Source organism: Rousettus aegyptiacus, unplaced genomic scaffold, assembly GCF_014176215.1.
Source record: "Rousettus aegyptiacus isolate mRouAeg1 unplaced genomic scaffold, mRouAeg1.p scaffold_m13_p_6, whole genome shotgun sequence".
NCBI lineage: Eukaryota > Metazoa > Chordata > Mammalia > Chiroptera > Pteropodidae > Rousettus > Rousettus aegyptiacus.
Window position 1 is genome coordinate 88170906 of NW_023416309.1, and position 22663 is coordinate 88193568.

The 22663-nt window shown below is 33.9% G+C and overlaps 1 protein-coding gene across 1 annotated transcript in view; it reads right to left on the bottom strand.

Annotated features, from left to right (window-relative positions):
- Positions 1–3750: 3750 nt before the first annotated feature.
- The window catches only part of DHX40 (DEAH-box helicase 40), a 37453-nt gene continuing 18540 nt past the window's right edge, over positions 3751–22663 (bottom strand). Inside the window, exons 11-18 of the mRNA XM_016143407.2 lie at positions 21021–21101; positions 20206–20363; positions 10416–10530; positions 9793–9901; positions 9015–9109; positions 6519–6588; positions 6032–6260; positions 3751–5054 (exon numbers count right to left, since the gene is read on the bottom strand). Coding sequence (XP_015998893.2) covers positions 4915–5054; positions 6032–6260; positions 6519–6588; positions 9015–9109; positions 9793–9901; positions 10416–10530; positions 20206–20363; positions 21021–21101 — 997 coding nt within the window. The 3' untranslated portion in view covers positions 3751–4914. The remainder of the gene's footprint in view (positions 5055–6031; positions 6261–6518; positions 6589–9014; positions 9110–9792; positions 9902–10415; positions 10531–20205; positions 20364–21020; positions 21102–22663) is intronic.

The following is a 22663-nucleotide window of genomic DNA, read 5'->3' on the forward strand; positions in this document are numbered from 1 at the left end:
TACTTTCTTTTCCTGACTGTTCATATTCCAAATAACTGTGAGTTTAATACTGTACAGTATACAACCATACAACTACTATTTATTCCATTAACACTCCAGTAATGAAAATATGTAGTATTAATATGAGCCTACCTCATATTTATTGATTTAAATTTTTTCTTTTCTGAGCCAACCCTGTCAGCACCAAAGGATGAAAAATGAAAAGGTCTCTTCAGGTTAGGTTTGCCAATACAAAGCTTTCTACAGGGTGAAAATGTAAACCTGATAAAGACAGCCCTTTACTGGTAGTCTCAATATTTTCGAGTTATCTAGCTAACCATAAAATCAGATGTAGAGATGAGATTATACTCCTTATTACTGAGGAGGGCTGAAAAATTCCATTTCCTGAAAAGGAACTAAATGAAATGGCCGACTGGCACCAGTGGCAGTTTTCTGTACATGCTGCACACTGTAAAGGAAAACCCCAGTCTAAGCTGACTTTCCAATTTTTCTATCTGCAAGAATGAGTGGCACTCAAATTATTCTTCATTTGACCTACTTAGCGTTAACCCAAGTTACAGACTAGTAACTGCAAAACCCTTCAAAAAAGTCCTCAAGCTGATACTGATAATCTTTCCATTGGTTAACTGATTCCTCTCTCCAACCACACAAATTCTGTCTCCTTATTTGCTGTCGTCCGTCTTACTTTCCCTTAAACAGTCAGTTTAAAATCAATTTACTTCTTAAGCTAGCAAAGCATTTCGAAGTCTAGGCTAACTTATGTTAATAATCACACCTGGAGTTAGCACAATCATTTATAAATACCACCATATACAAAAAGCACCAAACTGGGTGCTTGGGTACATGTTGGGTTAACTCAACTCATTTCCTACGTTTTAGCGAAGCACCAAGTAAGATTAAGTTAAGAAACATATGGAGATTTCATCTGAGCAAGTAATGTGATTCTTTTCTTTGAAAAATTTTCAATAGCTTTAAAGAGAGTTTTGTATTCATTTTAAGGTTAAAGAAACAGCTAACAAGCAATATGGATTACTTTGAAAATATGAGAGAATGAAGATTAAAATTTTAATTTATTGATTCCTGGCATGCTCAATCCCATCACCTCTTCTATGAAGAAAAAGTAAAAACCAGCAAAATCTGACATTTCATAAAATTAAGATCTTTTCTTTCAAATGAAATAATTTTAATTAGAGTAGGTATGTGAAAAGTTGCTTCCCTGGATTAGAATGCAAGTGGCAAAAAAAAAAAAAAAAAAAGAATATTTCTTGACATGAAAATTATATGAAATTCAAATTTCATCATCCATAAATAAAGTTTTATTTGAACACAGACATATCCATTTATATATTATCTATGGCTGCTTTTACACTACAATAGCAGAGTAGTTGTAACAGAGACTATATGGCCCAAAAGCCTAAAATAAAATATTTACTATCTGGCCTTATGGTCAAGTGAGTTAATTTTATTTCCTGTTGACAATTGGAACATAAGGAAAAATAGTTGAATATCTAAATATGTAAATTCACATAATAATGAGGCACCTTTTTTAGTCTGTAAAAGAATATTTTAGAGGAACTACAAGGCTGCAGTAAGGCACTTTACTACATTGCTGTTAGGAATATAAACTGGTTCATCTGTTCTGCAAAGCAATTTAGGGATAGGCATCAGGAGTCTCAAAAATCACTTTTACTGCTATAAAGAATTTGACCATAAGAACATATCACAATTTATTCAACCATTTCTTTATTGACAGCTATAAGCATACTGTTTTCAATATTTTGCTATTATAAACAGTGGAGTATACTTAAGATTTTTATGTATATAACAAATCATCAACTGATGCTAAATTTATGGGAGTCACATTTTATGAGGAACAAAGTATTTTATATAATCTCAGAGTTCCTAGGATATAAACCTAAAGATAGGCTTGCTGGGTCACAGATTACACACTAGACATTCCCAGAATGTCTTCTAATATAAGAACAATTTATTCTACGTCAATACTTTTCAGGTATATTAGTTGTTGCCAATCTCAGGGAAAAGAACTGTTGCCAATCTGATGGCATCTCACTGTTATTGTCAACTGCATTTCCCTCATTTCTAGGAAGATTCAGGATCTTATTTATTCTTTTATAAAATGACTGACTGGGTCCTTTGCCCAATTTTCTATGATAAAATTTGTCTACATTTGTTTCTTTTGTTTCACTTAAATTGGAAGGTGAATCCTCATTCTCTGAAGAACAAACTTCATAACCACTGCCTTTCCTCCAAGACAACATCCCACTTTAACTAGATCCAGTATTATTCCTCTAATACTACTTCTCTCACAGCCCTCTCAATGGAAATAAATTCCTCTTATGGACATCATTTTCACAATTACCTTAAGGCTGTAATGTCATTCCCCTCCAATAAGTTCATACATAGTACAAAATATGTACAAATTCCATAGAGTGGCTGTGAACGTCTTCCATAATCTGTCTTCAACCAACATTTTCAGCCTATTAACTCTCCTGTAGATACTCTATGCATCAAATAAACTGAACAGTTTGCTACCTCTCATTGAAATGCTCCCTGCTAAATCTCTACCTTGATCTGTTTATTAGAAATTCTTTCTCAAGGAAAGCTCTTCCTTATAATATAATGTCAACAAATGAATATAGGAAAGAAGTGGGGGAGGGAGGAATCATCACCATTTTGCAACCATAAGAATAAAACTGATTCAAGCAAGAATCACACTAGTTGATAAATCCAGAGGGTGATAATTTGTGAGAAATAGGTAACTTCATGTAATCTCAAAGTAGCCCTCCCCCAAATTATTTATTAATTATAAGAGTAACTAGATTGAAAAAAATAAAAAACTGTAACCAAGTAATCAAAATTAGTATCATCAATAAGGGGCCAAAGTCATGTGCCTCCAAATTTGATGTCTTAGGAAAGACACTGTATCATTTAAGCAGTGTTCCAGACAAAGATGCATAACCACGAGAAAACATTAGAGAAATCCAAATTGAGAACATTCTGTAAAATAACTAGCCTGTATTATTTTAAAATGTCAAAACAGTATTGAAAAATGTTAAATAAGACCATGCCACCCTGAACTGCTCAATCTTGTCTGATCTCAGAAGCTAAGCAGGGTTGGGCCTGGTTAGTACTTGGATGGGAGACCACCTAGGAGGACCAGGTGCTGTAGGCATAAAAAAAAAAAGTTAAAAGCAAAAGATAAAGAAAGACTAAGGACCTTTTCCAGATTAAAAATAATACATGATGCTTGACTTGACCCTGAACTGGGGAAAACATTAAAAAAGACATTATTGGGAGAATTAATAAAATTTGAATATGGGTTATAGATTGAGAACGTATGCATAATAAATATTTACTGACACAAAAGAATTTTCATTCCAAGAATTCACATACACCCCACCACATCTAAGGAAATGCAGATACATATACTGAGAAGAGAAAATGATAGGACTAATGTACTAATAGTGTCTAGAGCACTGAAGATTAAAATGAACAAATTAACACCGCTGGGAATGTTCAAAGAAACCATCACCACTCACCTTACTTCAAGAACAAACACATGGATTTGGGTCCTCATGTAATTTTTCAAAAAAAGCTTCAAGTCTCTAATATTGAACAGAAAACTATTTAGATGCCAAAGAAAATAATTGCAAAAGTGTTACGTTACCTATAAAAAAATTAAATTCCTAGTTTTTATAAAAAATACCTAAAAACACACATTATACTGCCTTTCGAATTTTAATGACACTAACTTTATTTAACAAACATTGAGTGACTACTGTGTGCAAAGCACTGTGTTAGGTGCCATGAAAGATACAAAGATGAAAAAGACATAGTCCCTGCCCACAAGGAGCGTATAATCTAGTGGGGGAGACAGACAAATACACAAATAGCTAGAATACAAGGCAGTAAACAACAGAGTGGGCAAGTGTTGAATGTGGCCTGAGTATGATATTAATTTGCCTCAAAGTTCCAATTTAATACACTGGTAATACAGTGTTGGCTGCTATGAAAATCCCATTTCAGGATTGGCATAATAGATGTTTAAATGGCTCTACCCAAGCAGCTGGAGGCAAGAGAGTAGGCCAGATGGAAGGGCTGTTTAAAACACTGTCATACCTACATACATGGTGCTGATACAAGTATGTAGGGAGAGCTAAAAAAAGAACATATATATATATATATATATATATATATATATATATATATATCATCTGTCCTTTGGTTAATGGCTATAGCTACTGTTTTAAACAATATACTTTATATAAAAAGGAATTTGTATAATCCCAGAAAAATCAATTTAAAGATTAATATTAATTCAACAAAGAATCTTGCCATAGGCAATGTTCTTATTTACTAACTGATTAAGTCTTTTCACTAAATATCTATAAAGCTCTTTAGCAATTAAACAGTTAGACATCTAAGTATTGCTGAGTAAAAACCTCTATATTCAGCCTTCTGAAGGAAATGGTCACATACCTGATATAATACTACTCTAATAGCAACAAGAAGGCCTTAAAGAAATTTAAGAAAAATAATTTTTAATGCATCAATGCAAATGAACACACACTGATTACATACAATTCAATGTTCTTTCAAAATATCTCAATGACAGCATCTTATACCAGTTAAGGCCAGCAAAATTAGAGTAAGGAAAATACTACATGTACTGTCTTTCATTGGTTTCATATAATATTGCCTATGACTATGGCAATCCAATCTTTTCTTTGAAGATTCCATTTATTAGTATTGATGAGCTTTGATTTGCTTTTAGCTCATATGCTGATAAAACAGCTGCTGACCACTTCTTGGTAGTGCTCTCTGACATAAATGGCAAAGTAGAAGCACATTTCCTGGTTGTTTTCCTACTTCCTGAATTGAAGGGTTCGCTGCTTAGCCTGTTTCCTTCAGTGTGTCACTGTGATCCTGGGACCGCTGCTGCTTTCTCTCAAGGAAACGAGCACGTGCATCTGATATTGATTTATCATCATTTCTTCTTTGCATTTTCTTTAGGACTTCTTTTGATATTCCATCTGAAAACATTACAAATTAGTCTAGTAAAACTTTAGTTTTGAGATTCAGTACTAGAAATGTTGAGAGAAAGGGATGCCCCAATTTTTCAATGTAAGGGGAAAAAAAGAAATTAAATTTTGCCCTTTCAAAAGAAACTATAGTCTAAGGTTAAAAAATAAGAGCATGGAGTCCTAAGGAGTCAGAAGAAATGACCTTATTCAAGTATGTAGTACAGTTCATACTGTAACAAAATACCTAGGGTCTACTGTTTCTAAAAAAGACTTCTATGATCTTGGGCAAAATTTCTCACCATTTTATTTTTCAGTGACGTTAAGCAAGAATAATACAATTTGCTCCCCCACTGAGCCTCAGAAACCTTTACAGAAAAGCTTTTTGATTGTGTGAGCTGAGAATTAAGCTTTCTGTCCTAGTTCAGTACCACAATTGTTTATGCCTCCCAAATGGGGACCTAACATTTCATGGAAAAAAAATGATGTTCTGAGGTAATAATTCACTAAATTTTATAAACCAAATAAAAATAGTGAAGTACCGCTGGGAAGCAGTATGGCATAATAGTTAAGAGTATGGCTAAAGAGTCAAGTTTCTTGGATTCTGAATGCAGATTAACCACTTATTAGCTATGGGATTTTTAGCAAATTATTGTACATTGCTAAGCACTTCCCCATATATAAAGTGCAGATACATATTTACCTCATAGGGTTATTGTCAAAATTCATTGGAGTGATACAAGTTTTTAGCATGTGGTAAAAGCTCAGTATGTACTGTTGTTAATAATGCTGCTGGACAGAGAATTAAGAAAAATGAGATTAACCGGGAGGAAAGAAAGAAGTCAAAATAACTAAGCCTGAGACTCATGACAACTCTTTGCTTTATGAGTGGATAGAGCCAGAATCTAAGCCCTGTAACAATAATTATATGAGAATGTGAACATTTATGCTCTCTGGACTTAGAGCACTAAAATAAGTAATACACTCACCCTTTAGATGCTTTACATTTTCCTTATTTGTCCATCTCCTTCTTGCATCTTCTCTTGCTTCGCGTCGAGCCACACTGCTCAAATCATGTGCATTAAATTCATGCAACTTGGGTAACAAGTCTCTCACCCATTCATAACGGATTGGACACACAATTCTTGCGTAGACTTTGGTGGTAACTAATACTTCATGAAAAATGATCCATTCAAGTTTGGTTTCTTGTTCATGAAGCTATACAAAAGAATTCATTTAAAGATGATAACTCAATAAACTGCCTTATTCCACATTAGACTGACTAAAGACTAGAAGCCCAAACTCTTCTGAATTAATCCCTATATCCCTCAAAACAGGAGGCATAGGCCAGCTCAATACCTTTATAGCTTAATGTAATATAGATGTATGCTAAACTTAAAAAGCAAAAAGTAGATGTTTGTATATTATTTATACCTATACCTTTACAAATTTCTTTATTAAAAATAAGGTACTTACTGCTGAGGAAGGATGAATGTGCACTGGGCTTCCACGCCCATCCATTGTGCAAAATGTTCTCCCAACAGATCTAAAAACCAAAAAAACCAAAGGATAAAGAGGATAACAGTATAACAAAGAGATAAGAAGAGCACTATGTCAAATAATGAACAATTATCATGTTCTGCTACAAAGAGCACTATAAACAGGTTAAAGTTTATTCAACTGTCACTATAACTTCTCTATCAATTTATCTTAAACTAATGATATGACTTAGTCATTTCAGTTAAGTATAAACATTTTTGGTTAATAAGTATAATAGTAACACAATTAACATTGTAATTGTACTTTAGAGTTTACAAAATGCTTTCATAATAAAGGCTGAAAATAACCTAAAATTTTTGAGAGCCAGGCATTTTATAGTCAAAACTGACATTCAAAAAATTAGCTAGCCTCCTCAAGGTCACAAAGCTAATGTTCTGTGAAAGCAAGTCCCAAACACAGGTCTTCTGACTGAAACACAGTGTTCTTTATATTATGTTACAGATTTCACTAGTCTAAAATCTGGTAATAAAAACATTTCATCTATCATTTTTCTAATTCATTTTCTTAATATCAAACTCTTATCCTTTTCCATACTTTCCTGCATGAAAATGTTATTCCAAACCTTGTCAAAATAGCCCTAGTTCAATCACCACAACTGATTTCCTATAGCACTTTATATATATTCCTATTATAACCCAGATCAAACTGCATTATAATTGTTTATATATCTATACAGTATATATTTGTACAATACAAAAATCTTTACTTGCCCATCATTCCCAAACACCTGAGTGTGCATTTTCTATAATCAAGGACATTCGCCATAATACAACCAACAAAACTAGGGAATTAACACTGATACATTACTAATATTTAATCCTCAGACCCCACTGAAACTTTACCAAATGACCTAATAATATCTTATATAGCAAAAGAATCCAATTCAGAATCATGTTTGCCTTCACTTTTCATGTCCCCTTAGTGTGTCATTCTAGAATACTTCCCCAGTTTTTCTTTGACCTTCATGATCTTGACACCTTTATTTATAGGCTAGTATATTATAATATGTCCCTCAATGTGAGTTTATCTGTTTCAGGATGGCTGGATTCAGGTTGTGCATCTCTGGCAGGAATATCACTGAAGTGATGCTGTGTTTTCATTATATTCTATCAGGAAGAATGTGATTTTGATTTATTTCATAACTGATAATGTTCACTTTGATTGCTTTATTTAGGTAGCCATCTGCCAGGCTTCTCCACTGAAAAGTTATTTCTTCCCTCTATAATTAATAAGAATTTTGTGGAGAGATGCTAAACTATGTAATTCCAATTGTCTTTAAACTTTCAATTTACTCATTTATTAGTTTATATGATTGGATCTGTAACTCATGATTTCACATTTTAAACAACGGGTTATACAACCCATTACTATCATTATTTATTTTGATGCTCAAAATTTCCCATATTTGATCAGTTGGGGTTTATTCAAACTGGCTCCTTTGTACTTTTGACATGGCCTCAACATTCATTGATCATTTCTTTGCTGGCAAAATAAGATGTTCTAAGCACATCTTGTACTTTCCCAGGCCTATTTCTCCAGAGCTGAGTCCTTTATGTGGCAAATAGTTTTTCCAAGTCAAGATCTGGGTACTAAGTATATTCATCGCTATTATGGTGTCATTGCTCCCAGTCCATCTCAGAGCTGTGTTTGTACATATGTATGTAAATATATACATACGTACAAACACATGTTTTATATACACACACACATATAAACATATATATATACACACACATACAGTAACATCTTTTTATTCCCATATCTATCCACCCATCTAACTACATTAAAAACAAGTTTACAGTGATACACTGAAATTCCAATTGAACATCACAGAGCTCATTCTTGTTTTCTCCCTTTCGATATTTCTATCCCTTCACCATTACCTTTAACATATTTAATTATGTGATTGATTCCTCTATATGTAACAAATCTCTCATCACCACCAGTTACTCTTTTCCCTACAAAGATGTCCACTCTCACTACACGCAAGGTCTGATACTCAGTACTGAATAATTCCCATGTGAGTGCTTTTTCCATCCTGCTCAAGTTCTGACACCTACACCAACCTACCCTTCCTTCCTCAAAGATGCTATCCTCAACCTATGCGGCTTTCATATTCCACCAGAGCCATCTCTTTGCAGGAAAACCCTTGTCACTCAACTTAGGCACCGATACATGCTGGACAGCTATCCCAAAGATTCCCTTCCTATTCTACTTGAGCTCCAATATCCCACTATGAACCACTGCAGCTCCCCCTACACAAGTCACAATTATGAAAAGGGTCATTGTAATTGATGTCATCATAATCACAGAGTTTAAATCAAACTGCCAATCTTTAATATTAAATAGTTCAATATTATAGTAAAATGCGGTAGTGTTTATTTATCCATCTCTCAAGTTCACAGTGCTTACCTTCGAGCTACATTTTTGAAATAACCTGCACAAAGACATCTTCTTAGTACTTCATGTTTAGGGCCTTCAAAGGTCTCTCTTGGGAAATCACTTTGCTATTAAAAGAATATAGGTACCGTGGTAAATTTCAAGAACAATTTAAAATAACCTTTTATTTTGAAAAACCTGCATTTCTAAAGATTCTGTTTCTGGTCAATATGGAGTAAAAGAAACTAGATTTACCCTTCTGCTTAAAACAACCAAAAAACGTGCAAAACATATTAAGTAATGGTTTCCAAAAGGCTGTATATATCAAGCAATAAGGGATAATGATCTCTGAGAAATAAATGAAGGGAAACAAATGAAGCCCAACAACTGCCCCAGTTTAGTCAATCTTGAGAGAGATTCTGGATCAAGGCGCAGGGAAGGAAAAACCCAAGTGGAACCTGGAACACTCCCTGTGGTGAAGACACAGAGATGAGAGTTCAATAAGACCAAGATGAGTTTACAGGCCAGAATTTAGGGAAAAAACTGCAGAGAGAGAACACCAAAGATCTGCAGAAGGAGCTCCTCAAGGGTTCAGTAGTATTAATTAGCATATGACTGTGAGGAAACTACCCAAGGCCAGGAAAAGAACCTCCTAGAAGGATAACCGATTACAATGCTTGGTGCTCATACAGGGTTAGGAAGGGTGTCTGTTCCTACAAGCCAAACTAGAACCTCGTAATCTACATGGTTTTGGTACTCAGAAGGTCTTGCCAAAATGCTATTCAAGAAAAAAAACCATTATAGCAATCACCTGCTTAAGTTTCCTAATTAGTTCTCGAAGCTGAGCTTCAACACGAAATGCAGAAAATAAGCACCTCCAATGAATCCAATGTTTTTGGCACCACGAAGCTGGAGCTCCACTGTAAAACAAAAACACCAGCATCTCAAAAATACCTTCTATAAGTGAAGGACAGTCTAACATTCTCATTTCTATTACAAAAACTAGAAACCCAGAAGCAACTGCCGACTCTTTTATGAGACCTGTCCAACTACTGGAAAAGCACTTCAAAGAATTTGAAAAACTGACATAGGTGTCTTTGAGTGAATTGAAAAATAATTTATAAATGGATTTCTTTATATATACATATGCTTTAACAAATATCCAATTATTTTCACATTTAACCTACCTATGTAGAACCAAAATTCTATAAAGTCATTTTCAGGAAAAGTTTAGAGAAAGAACAGAACTAATAGTACATAATAAATGCCTACTAAATAACAGTTATGTGACATAGATAAATCTAACCAGTGTTCACAAAAATACTTTGAGGTCAATATCATCCTCCCTGAATCTAATTGTCTAAAGTCACATAATAAGTATATACTGGAGCTATACTTCAAATTGACAATTTCCAGTACATAGAACTCACATACCTTGATTTGCACTGTTCAAAGATGACAGCTAAAGTTGCAAAGTCATTAAATCCTCCAGCTTTAGCTGCCAATTCTCGATGTCTCAGTTCTGCTTCCTTCTGGTACTCTGGATCAACTAAAATGACAATTGCAGAGGCAATTTGATTCTACTTTACATGAAGTACCTACATTCACTTTGTTTATTCAAGTTTATTAAAATCCACCTCACCCACTGGGGTGGAATAAGGCGGAACTACATTAACTCTTCTAGGGGGCTCTAATTACTCTGTTAACTCTTCTTCTTTTAGAAGATTTTACCAGAATAGTAACATCACTTCTCCCAATCTATTTGCCTTGAAAATAGTATTCCGAATTTATTTTTTAAATTCATTTTTATCATAAGAGTAACTCATGCTCACATTTTTAAAAATTATGTAAAAGTTCAATGTTCTCCACTTTGTTACATTACCCATAAACAAATCCTCAAGGTTAACCACTGTTAATTACTTACTGTGTGTCCTTTAAGATATTTTCCAAGTATATACAAGCATATGTATATAATGATTTATTTTTACATAAATGTGATATGTTCTGAAACTTCTTTTATTCACTTAATAACAGCTTCATGTCAGTACATATAGAATTACTCATTCTCAAAATAGTTACACTGTATTCTCCAGGGGTATAAGGAACATAATATAATTTAACCAGTATCTATTTATCCAATTCCTAATTATGGGCAATTAGGACACAAACTGAACTACTACAAACTTTTTATTTTTCTTTATTAACTTTATATTGAAGTATAACGTGCATCCAGAAAACTACACAGGTCATAAGTGTACAGCTCAATAAATGTTCATAAACATACCATACTAATGTACCCAACACCCGAACCAACAAACAGAATATTACCGACATCCCAGAAGCCTTCTTTTGGCTCTCCTTCCAATAAGCAACTGTTCACCTCCACAGGGTAACTCTTTCCTGACTTCTAATCCCAGAGAAGGGCTTTGCCTGTTTCTAAACTTTGTATAAATGCACTTTATGTGTCTGGTTTCTTTTGCCCAACATTTTGTTTTTGAGATTTATCTGTTTCTACCTTTGACTCAATCCCACGCAGGACTGATATGCTCTGATTAGTCAAGCTCCCCATGTAACATTTTATGCCGGCTAACATTTCAGAATCTGATTTTTTAGAATTTCCTAGGACTCCTTCCTTCATTGCACCACATCATACCACAATTCCTATTCCTTCAGTATACCCATCACAGCTTGATTTAGCAGAGGTACCATGTTGCCTGATTCCAGGGAGCAGTACTTATATAGACTACAATGGGAATCTGCAAAGCAGCAGTTCCTGGTGTTAGGAGGAAAGCAATCTGGCTAAAGAAAACACTCAAGAAAATATAAAGTGTTCCATCCCAGACTTTAAGTAGCTTCTACCTATGTTACCTCGTTAACAACTGAAGGAAGCGCCTAGAAACAAAAGGAGAGAGAATATATCACACGTAGTTCCTAAAATCTCAGTAAGTTTATCTTCTGACTATCCATCTTTAATTACTTTCCCAGGAGACTCGTCATTTTCTTTATTATTTTTCCCCATATAAAATTCTATCAGTTTTACATCATGCAAATAGGTAGATGCTATTGAGGCAAAGACTATAAATAAAAAGCAAAAGCAGCAAAACAAGCCTATATCAGCTAAACTTCTCTCTTTGGAAGATAATTAAATATTTTTCTATATAGTAATCAATCAGAAAACAAAACTATTACACAGAAAGGGTTTCGGTAACAGTCCTCGGAGCTGAAGCAGGGGAATAAGGCTGTAGTGTCACATACAAATAAAGTACCTTTTATTTCTAAAAATATCACAGTTAAAATTAAAACTTTAAAACCAACCTAATGTTGTTATTTAAATTTGTTTCATTTTAAGGCAAACTGTTTATCAGCTAAAGAATATTTAACGGCCCTCAGTCCACTGTCTGACTCCTAAAACAGTATCTATAATAGACATTGTGTACAGTTTACCACAGTAAAAGAGATTACTAAATATGTTGACAGTATCATCACTTTGATGTTTAAAATCTTTATTCAATGTTAGATCTGATACTACTAGCCAGTTTTACCAATAACTAAATTAGGTGATCTACAATGACAAAGATCCAAGCCAGAAAGGACTGCTTAACCTACAAAAACTGTAAATGCATTTACAAGCAGCTGGAAAGCCAATACACATTCGGGCTATAACAAGATCTCAGCAAGTCTGCCTTTTGCAGCAGCTGAAGATCTTGATGATCCAGGCTAAAAATTAAGTTTAGGTCATATATGTATATATAAGAAAAATATCTCCCTAAATATGAATAAGAAACTGGTAGCATTTGTTGCCTTTAGGAATCAGACCTGGGGATAAGTTTAGGAAAGAAAGACTTTTCACTTAGTTTCTTTTGTAGTATTTGAATTTTTAACTATACACCTATATTGGGAATGGTGGTGTGAGGAATTAGGTAGAACCTCTCTTCAACAGAGACATCTAATAAACTAGTTAAAATTATCAAAGACAATCATTCAGTCTTTAGTGATTGACTGACTCCGTGGAATTCATTAAGAACAGTAGGAAGCACTGCATTATAATAGGAACTACATCCATTCCCCCATAGCTTTGTGTGAAGAACTATTCCAGAGGGCTTTGCAGACTGAGAGTGGCACCCTCTCTCTCACCTCTCTAGCTACTACTCTGTAGGGAAGATCAAAGCTGAATAGCTACTGAATGGGGGACCAGCTAATGACAGTGCAGTCCTCCATTCCTTTACAGCTCTGTATTATAGAACTGTTCTAGTGACTTCAGCAGCTGAGTGGTAGCTCCCACTGCTCCCAGTTTCCTAGAGCTATTCAGATATTTTATTCATTTATTTATTTTTGGCAGCCAGTAAATATCCACAGAGCTCATCTTGGTAAGATGTGCTGAGAAAGATATATACTAGTCAGGGGTGGTAGCTGACGTTTCCACCACCTCCCACCACCTCTCCCACCCCCAGATTCTGCTCTGTGGGGAGGATCTGGGCCAGGCAACCAGCGAAGAGAAGGTTCCTAATCAATCCCCAGCTCCTGCTCTACAGCACAGAGATTCTTCCCAGGGGAGGGTGAGGGCAAACGTCAAAGATTGGCAACAGTCTGCCCCTGCAAAGGTGCCTAACTTTATCTGGATCAGACTATGGAGCAATTTATGCCAAAGGGTACTGTCAAATACAACAAAGCAATCAATGGAGACTAACAGCTTGATATGGTAGCAACAGAGGCAGACCAGCCAAATATTTAACAGAAAGATCAGAGAAACCTGCTAAAACCATAGCTGTCCTAATGTTCTGGAGGACTGTGCAGATGCCCAAGGTTGTACCTTCTGAGAAGCAAAAGGAAAGGGAACATCTGAGCCTCTGAACAGAGGTCAAACTCATAAACTCCCTGAACCCTGAACTGTCTCTAAACCATACAATACAGATCCAACAGTAAAGGGTAAAAACATCACTGGCTTAAGGGGCCTAGGTACAACTTTTGACCAATCAGTGGCTGACTGCTAGAGTTGAAATGAACAATAAACCAAATGAAAACTTCGCTAAGTGGGGCTCAAGCATAGATGTAGGCTGGCAGAAAAATGAATCAGCAAAATAGAGATTAAGGGAGACTGTGAGATCCAAAGAAAAGAGGAGGAAAAAAGAAGAAAAATGAACAGGCTCAGAAAAATGTGAGACACAGTTTTTTGACACAGGGAGTACCAAAAAAAGAGGAAAGGGGTAGAAAATTATTGAGGAAATAATGGCCTAATTTTTTTCAAAATTTGATGAAAAACATTAATCTACACATTCAAGAAGTTTAATGAACTCCAAGTAGGATAAAAGCAAAGAGATCCACAGACATATAATAGCCAAACTACTGAAAGCAGCAAAAGAAAAATGACTTATTTTGCACAAGAGGAGGCCAGTAAAATTAACAACTGACTCATTAGAAATGATGGAGGCCAGAAGACTATGGGATGACATATTCATAGTGCTGAAAGAAAACAACCATCCACTAAGAATCCTATATCCGACAAAATTATATTTCAAAATGAAGGCAAAATAAATACATTCCCATATAACAAAACCTGAGAGAATTCATTACTAGCATACCTGCCTTCTAAGAAATAACAAAGAAAATTATTCAGGCTGAAAGGAAGTGACGCCAGACTGTAATTTGAAAGACACTAAAAAATAGCACTAGTAAAAGTAAATATATAAGGGTTGAGCCTGGTTAGTACTTGGATGGGAGACTACCTAGGAAGACCAGGTGCTGTAGGCAAAAAAAAAAAAAAAGAGAGAAATATATAGGTAAATAAAAAAGACTATATATGACTATATATGTTTATTCTATTACCTTATGTGATTTTAAAGGGAATTGCATAAAATATCATCTATAAAATTAAATTGTTGGCCCTGTAACATAGAAATGTAATATATTTGACAATAATAACACACACGTTATTTTTTTTTTAAAAAAAGGCCTAGGTTAGTGTCTAAGGAAAATAAACCCAATCCTGAGTCTGACATAACAGAAAAGGCCACTGCTTTATATAGTCACATTTCTGTTGTGTGGAATCTGAGCTACCTTAGTGCTTTGGGGGTAATTCATGTTTTATATCCATTAATATCACTGAGATCAAGTGATGTTACCAAGTCTTGTCTTTACAAAGACAAGACTTATAAATGTTTCACTAAATCAAAGCACGGAATACAAGTCATATTTCTATTAGCTATTACCTCAGTATTCTAAAGAATTAGATTGACCTATAAATCTAAGGCCAAATATTAGGCTAGCAAAGGGAAGTCTTTTTCCTTGAGCGCCTACAAATACAGTTCATTTTCAAATAATGTTTTGCTAAAGTGTAGGTCCCCAAATAAAGTCCTTTATGATACCAAAACCACCTCAAGGAGCTGATAAAAAACAAATAACACATAATTAAATCTAAGACCTGAACAACCTAAAAGGCTGAAAAATTGATTGAATAAGTCCATTTACAAACAGAGGATTCTAAATAAAAATTTAAAAACCAATACCTAGACTTATACTTCCAGCTCTAGAAAGGACTTAATTTTCTTCTCTTCTTTCAAAGACATATGAATGTTTAAAGGAAAAATTATAATACTGTATTATACATTTGTAGTACATATAAATGAAATAATTATGACAACAACAATGCACATAATGGGGAAGTAAATGGAACTAAACTGTTGCAAAGTCTTATATTTTACATGAAACAATTTTGAGTAAATTGTTTTTAAAAGATGTATATTATAATCCTTGGAGCAAAAATATGTTAAGAGATAGCAAAAAAGCCAATAAAAAGTTCAACACAATCTTTATCAAAATCTAGCAGGCTTTTTTTGAAGAAACTGATATGCTGATTCTAAAATTTATATGGAAATGCAAGGAATATAGAATAACCAAAACAATATACAAAAAGAAATACAATGTTGAAAGACTTACACTATTAAATTTCAAAATTTATCATAAAGCTATATAATCAAAGTGGCACTAACATGAGGAGAGACAAATAGATCAGTGGAATAAAATAAAGTCCAGAAATACTCACACATATACAGTCCAGAGATTTATAACAAAGGTGCCAAAGCAATTCAATGGGAGAAAGTAAATCTTTTGAACAAATGTGCTGGAACAAGTAGATATTCAGAGAAAAGAAGTAACCTAGACCTCTACCTCATACCATATGCAAAACTTGATTTCAGATGTATCACTGTTCTAAAAAGCTAGAAACTGTAAAGCTACTAGTCAAAATATCAATATAGATACGAGTCAGAAGTATATTTTTATGATCTTACGGTAGGAAAAGATTTCTTAGCATGGGGAAAGCAATAACCACACACACAAAAATATTAATGTATTGGACTTTATCAAAATTCGAAACCTCTCTCATCAAAAAACATTAAGAAAGTAAACAGAAAAGCCAGGCTGGGGAAAAAAATGTTCAACTCATACCTAACAAATAACTTCTATCCAAAAAAATAAAGAACTTCCAGATTCAATATTTTTTTAAAATGTGAAAACACAGGCAAAAGATTTTTTTAATAGACACTTCACAAAGGAAGACAAATGGCCAACAATCACATGAAAAAGCACTCAAAATTATCAGTCATCAGAGAAATGCAAATTAAAACCACACACTAATATATAATAAAATGTATAAAATGAAACACCAAATATTGAGGAGAACACGTCATGCAAGCTGTACTCTCAAACGTTGCTGATAGGATTTTAAAACGGTACACCATTTTGGGAAAAGGGTTGGCAATTTCTTAAAGTCAAACATATACCTAACCAAAAATACAGCAATTTCTTTCCTAGGTATTTACCTGAGAGAAATAAAAACATACATCTACAAAAAACTTGCACAAGAATATTCAAAACAGTTTTCTTTATTCATAAATAACACCAAAGTAAAAATTCCAATGTTCATCAACAAGATAATGGATAAACTAATTGTGTAGTATGTTCACACAATGGAATACTATTCAACAAACATAACAAAGCACTGATACATACAACATGAGTGAATCTCACATACATTATGTTGACCAAAAGAAGCTAAACACAAAAAAGTATGTATTATATAATTCTATTTATATGAAGTTTCAGAGGAGGCAAAACTAACCTGAAAAAACTCAGAAAAGTAGCTGACTAGGGGAAGGCGGGATGGCATCTGAATGGGAAGGAGCACTGATGGTATTTTCTGGAGTGATAAAACTGTACTGTATCTTGACAGGGCTGTGGGGTATTGGTATATGCATTTCACAAAACATACCTAAGACTTATACATTTCACTACATGTAAATTTCACTTCAAAAAAAAAAAAAACTATAAGTAAATATTGAACTCCAGTTATACAATGTTGCCTTTCAAAGTGGTATAGCTTAGCAATTCCAAAACTACTTTTGTATACTCTAAGGAAACAGACAATTTAAATACAGATTCTGGACTAGATAATAGTACTGTATCAATGTCAAATTTCCTAATTTTGATAAATGTACGATGGCTAAATAAGAGATTGCCCATGTTCCTAGTAAATATACATATAAATATTTTCTGGTAAGAGAGTACAATGTTTCCAATTTATGCTCAAACGATTCACCAAAAGAAAATATATATTTATAAATACATGTGTATGTATACATACATACATGTAATTATATAGAGATTAAGCAAATACAGCAAAATGTTAAAAATTTTATTTTTAATAAGCAAAGCTAAATAAAAGGTATAAAAGGGTTCCTTTTCTATTCTTGCAACATTTCTGTAGGTATGAAATTGTATTTATAAAATATTACCCCCCCCCCCAAAAAAAAGAAGGCTAATACTAGACTGGTTTCATCTATTCAAATATTCTAACAAGGAAAAACATTTCCTTTTTCTGGCCTTATAAAACTATTAGTATTGGATCACCTTAATCCAATTCCCTGATTTTACAAATGAAAAATTATGACCCCAACTAAAAGAAGCTGACATAGGGCAAACTAAGCTGTCTCATATCGACACACCAAGAAAGGAAAGAAGTAAAAGTTTAAAGACATGGAAACCTCAAAACAATTCTCTAAGGGTACAAGAGCCAAACTACCATTTCTTTTGATTCTTAAAAAAAAACAAAAATAAGGTTAATATATTACTAATGTACTATAACAGGGCAAAGGTTGACCATACTATCTTCCTTTACTAATGCAAGAAAATTAACTCTCAACCAAGAGCGTTAAATACTCCCTATTTCAAACAACTAAGTTAAAGGGTAACAAAACGTAAAAAAAAAAACTGTCCTCAGTTTCATGTCTCACAGGACTAGGTATATGGCAATCGAAAAATGCTCAGTGAAATACTGGAGATCTAAATAAATAAAGAGATATTCCATGTACATGAATAGGAAGACTCAATATTGTCATGTCAGTTCTCTCCAGTTTCAACATTATCTCAATTCAACATAGATTCAACATTATCTCAATTAAAGTCCCAGCAAGTTATTTCATGGACATCCACAAACTGCTACTAAAGTTTATATAGAAAAGATCCAGAACAGCCAAATTAATGTTAAAGGGGAAGAGCAAAGTTAGAAAACTAACCCTATCCAACTTCAAAAATTACTATACAGCTTCGATAATCAAGACAGTGTAGTATTGACAGAAGGTAAGAAAAACAGACCACTGAAAGAGAATACAGGGAGGTGGGTCCACAGGAGGTGGGTCCACAGGAGGTGTAGTGGTTACCACATCTGCTTTACATGCATAAGGTCCTGGGTACGCACCCCAGGTGGAGCCACAGGCCATACCCCACCTTCAGAGATCCAGTTCTTAAAGGGAAACGGCAAAATCCATACGTCAGGGGTGGAAGCGTGGCAGGCCAGAATTAAAGAGGGGGAAAAAAAAGAGAATACAGGGCCCAGAAACAGACCCACACAAAGACAGTCAAATGATCTTTGACAAAGGAGCAAAGGCATTTCAATGGAGAAAGGACAGTCTTTTGAACAAATGGGGCTAGAACAAACAGATATCCAACTGCTAGAAGATAACATAGGAGAAAATCTAGATGACCTTGAGTATGGTGATGACTTTCAGATAAAGTACCAAAGGCATTAAAGAAATAATTGATAAGCTGAACTTCATTAAAATTAAACATTTCTACTCTGCAAAAGACAATGTCAAGAGAATGAGAAGACAAGCCACAGACTGGGAGGAAATATCTGCAAGAGATTTCTGATAAAGGACTGTTAACCAAAATACACAAAGAAATCTTAAAACGCAATAATAGGGGAAAAAATAATAGGAGAAAAAAGAACACAATTAAAAAAAAGAACTGAACAGATACCTAAGGTATACAAATGGCAAATAAGCACATGAAAAGATGGTTAACGTGTCATTAGGGAACAGCAAATTAAAACAATGAAATACTACTATATACCTGTTAAAATAGCTAAAATTCAAAACACTGACAACACAAATGCTAGTGATATGCAACAACAGGAATCCTCAGACGCCTTGCAAAACGGTGCTGACTTTTGGAAGGTTTGGGAGACAGCTTGGTAGCTTCTTACAAATCTAAACTATTCGCTTACGATTTGGCAATAAGTTGAAAACTTTTGTCCACACAAAAACCTGCACATAGATGTTTATAACAGCTTTATTCATAATTGCCAAAACTTGAAAGCAACCGAGATGTCCTTCAATAGATGAATGGATAAACAAATTCCATACAATGGAATTTTACTCATCAATAAAAACAAAAATGAGCTATCATGTCACAAAAACACACGGAGGAAAATTAAATGTGCATTGCTAAGTTAAAGAAGCCAATCTGAAAAGACTACCTCCTGTATGATTCTAAGTAATGGAGTTTTAGAAAGGGCAAAACTATGGAGACAGTAAAAAACTCAATGGTTGCCAGGGGTTTGGGGGAAGGGATGTAGGGATGAATAGCTGAAGCCCAGGGGATGTTAAGAGCAGTGAAATTATTCTGTATAATATTATACTAGTGGATATGTGTCATTATAGATTTGTCAAAACACATAGAATATACAATACAGTGATCCCTTTAATTAATAATAATGTATCAAAATTAGCTCATTGATTTTAACAAATGTGTCATACTAATAAAAGAAGTCAAAACTAGGGGAAACTGTGTGTGTCTGTACTTCACCTCAGTTTTTCAATAAACCTAAAACTGCTCTAAAAAATAAAGTCTATCTATTAACTAAAATAAACCTCATCAATAAACATCTTACCAGGTCTAATGAAGACATTTTCCACAGACAACATTGCTGCTATTGGAAGTAACAGATCTTCACAGTCCAGAGAAGCAGCTTTTATTACTGCACATGTCAGATGTGGAGGGAGAGGAAATTCTACCATAGACAAACCCAATCTGGTCACATGGCCACTCCTTAATAGAAAGAGAAAGTTCTTAAGTCTTTCTACCTCAGAGGAGTACAAATGAAATGTTCATCATTCAGAATAAACCAGATATAATTTAGATATCCTTAAATCACCTTCAGAAATTCAATTCAATATAAGAAACATTACACAATGTGGTCATTGATAAGAGAAACATTAAAGATAAACTCCCTGCTGTCAAGGACCAGTATATCCAAAAAACTAACCAATGATGCAGAATAAAGTAGTGTAATAAAAGACACAAAATTCAATAGAAACATAGAGAATATCCTTGAAAAAATAAGAGAATGATAATTACTAAATCTTTCCCTATTATACAATCATGAGAACAAGGACTCTGGCTCTCTTATTATTTTGATGTACCCTGAATAATGCATGACACTGAAGTGGTACTCAGAAATTACTTGTTAAATAATACCAATATTAAACAAAAGGTTTTATGGTGTAATTTCTAAATTCAGAACTGGGATGAAGAAAGACTGAGGACAATTTCTAATTTAAAGTAAAACAATCCATTCGATTCAAACAAATCATGTTCTACTTATAAAAGACAGTATTAAGAACCCATTTCAAAAAGAGATTAACATCTGTTGTGGTTGGATTTTGGGGGGGGGGGTTGGGAGGGAAGTTGTTTGTTTGTTTTTACCTGTCAATAGCATCACACTGGTAAAGTTGTTTAAGAGCTTCCAAAATAAGTCTCTCATTAGGTGGATCCAAATAGGGAAACCTGTGTGTGAATATGAGATATAAAATAAGCTGCCATTCCTTGAACAAAGTAAGATTTTATATAGACTTAAAAATTTCTTCAAAAGGTTTTACTTCTCTTATTTTTCAAGTTCTTTTAAAAAAAAAAAAATTCTATGATCATGATCATCATTCAGCAAAGGAAGAAGTAATTTTTTCTGAATTATACTCTTCTATTAATTCAAGAAGCAATTCCTTTTGATCTCCCTTAGCTGTTACTCTGGTCATTCCTCTTTATTTATCTTAATCCTGCCCCATTCTTCATAGGCAATGTCATCTCTACTCTATTCTGCAGTCTACAATTTTTATTATGATTTTATAAAGCAGTGGAGAAAAATTAATTGAAAGTGGCCAAAAATTACAAATTGTTTGACAGTACTTCAAAATGGCTTTTGATAAAATGCTAAGTATATTCAATTAATTTTACCATATTTGCTTTATGTATATGTGTATGTACTTATTTTCTCCTGAACTATCTGAAGGCAAGTTGCAAATACAGTGCTAATTCACCCCCAAAATACTTTTAGCATGCATTCCCTAAAAATAAATGCATTCTTACATAACTGCAATACCATAAATGAACATAGGACAACTAATAATATTCACAAACACATACATACATACATATACTTTTAATAATTAATATTTTCTGCACTGGTTTATTTTTTCTACCATAAGTCTTAAGATGATAAATCTACTCCAATTTCACACCTTAAAAAACGTCCGACCAAGAGCAAAAGGTCCAATACCTTATACAAAAGTCCATTCCAGAACTGACAACTCATTTAAAAACAAACAAAAATCTCATAAGACTGTTACATGGTCAGCTTTCCTACAACTTGTACCAATAAGTCCTGGTATCTTCTAGAGCAAGAGTTGGCAAACACTTTCTATAAAAGGCCAGACAGTTAATTTTTGGTTTTGCAGGCCATATGGTCTCTGTCACAATTACTCAATTCTGCTATTGTAGCAAAAGCAGCCATATATGAATGGGCATGGCTATGTTTCAATAAAATTTTATTTACAAAAACTGTCAGTGAGCCCAGATCATAGTTTGTGACCCTGCCCTAGAGCAATAGCAACTTAAGTCAGCTTGCTCTTCTATATAAGGCCCCTTTCAGATTTGTAAAAACTACAATTATTTTTCTCTCTTGATTATCCCGATTACCAATCTGCCAAGCACTCCTTATATTATTTGGTTTCTAAAAGACCCACTTTATCTAATTACCATCTTCTAGAAACACTCTAATTTGTCAAACTTGTCATAAAACATAATAATACCCAAAAGTGAACTCCAAATATAGAGTGACCAACACAGAACAGGAATGCTATTATCCCCAGTTATCTGGACTTTGCTGTCTATTAATATAACCAAAGTCTATGCAGTTGGGATTTTTATAAAATTGTTTTTTAAACAGAATAATAATTGCCAATTCATATTAAGTTTGTGGTAATCTGGTAATTTCAGATATATTCCACATAAATATCTTAATGTGCAACCAAATACAGGATACAAGATGTATCCTTTCAGACTTTTACCTTGTT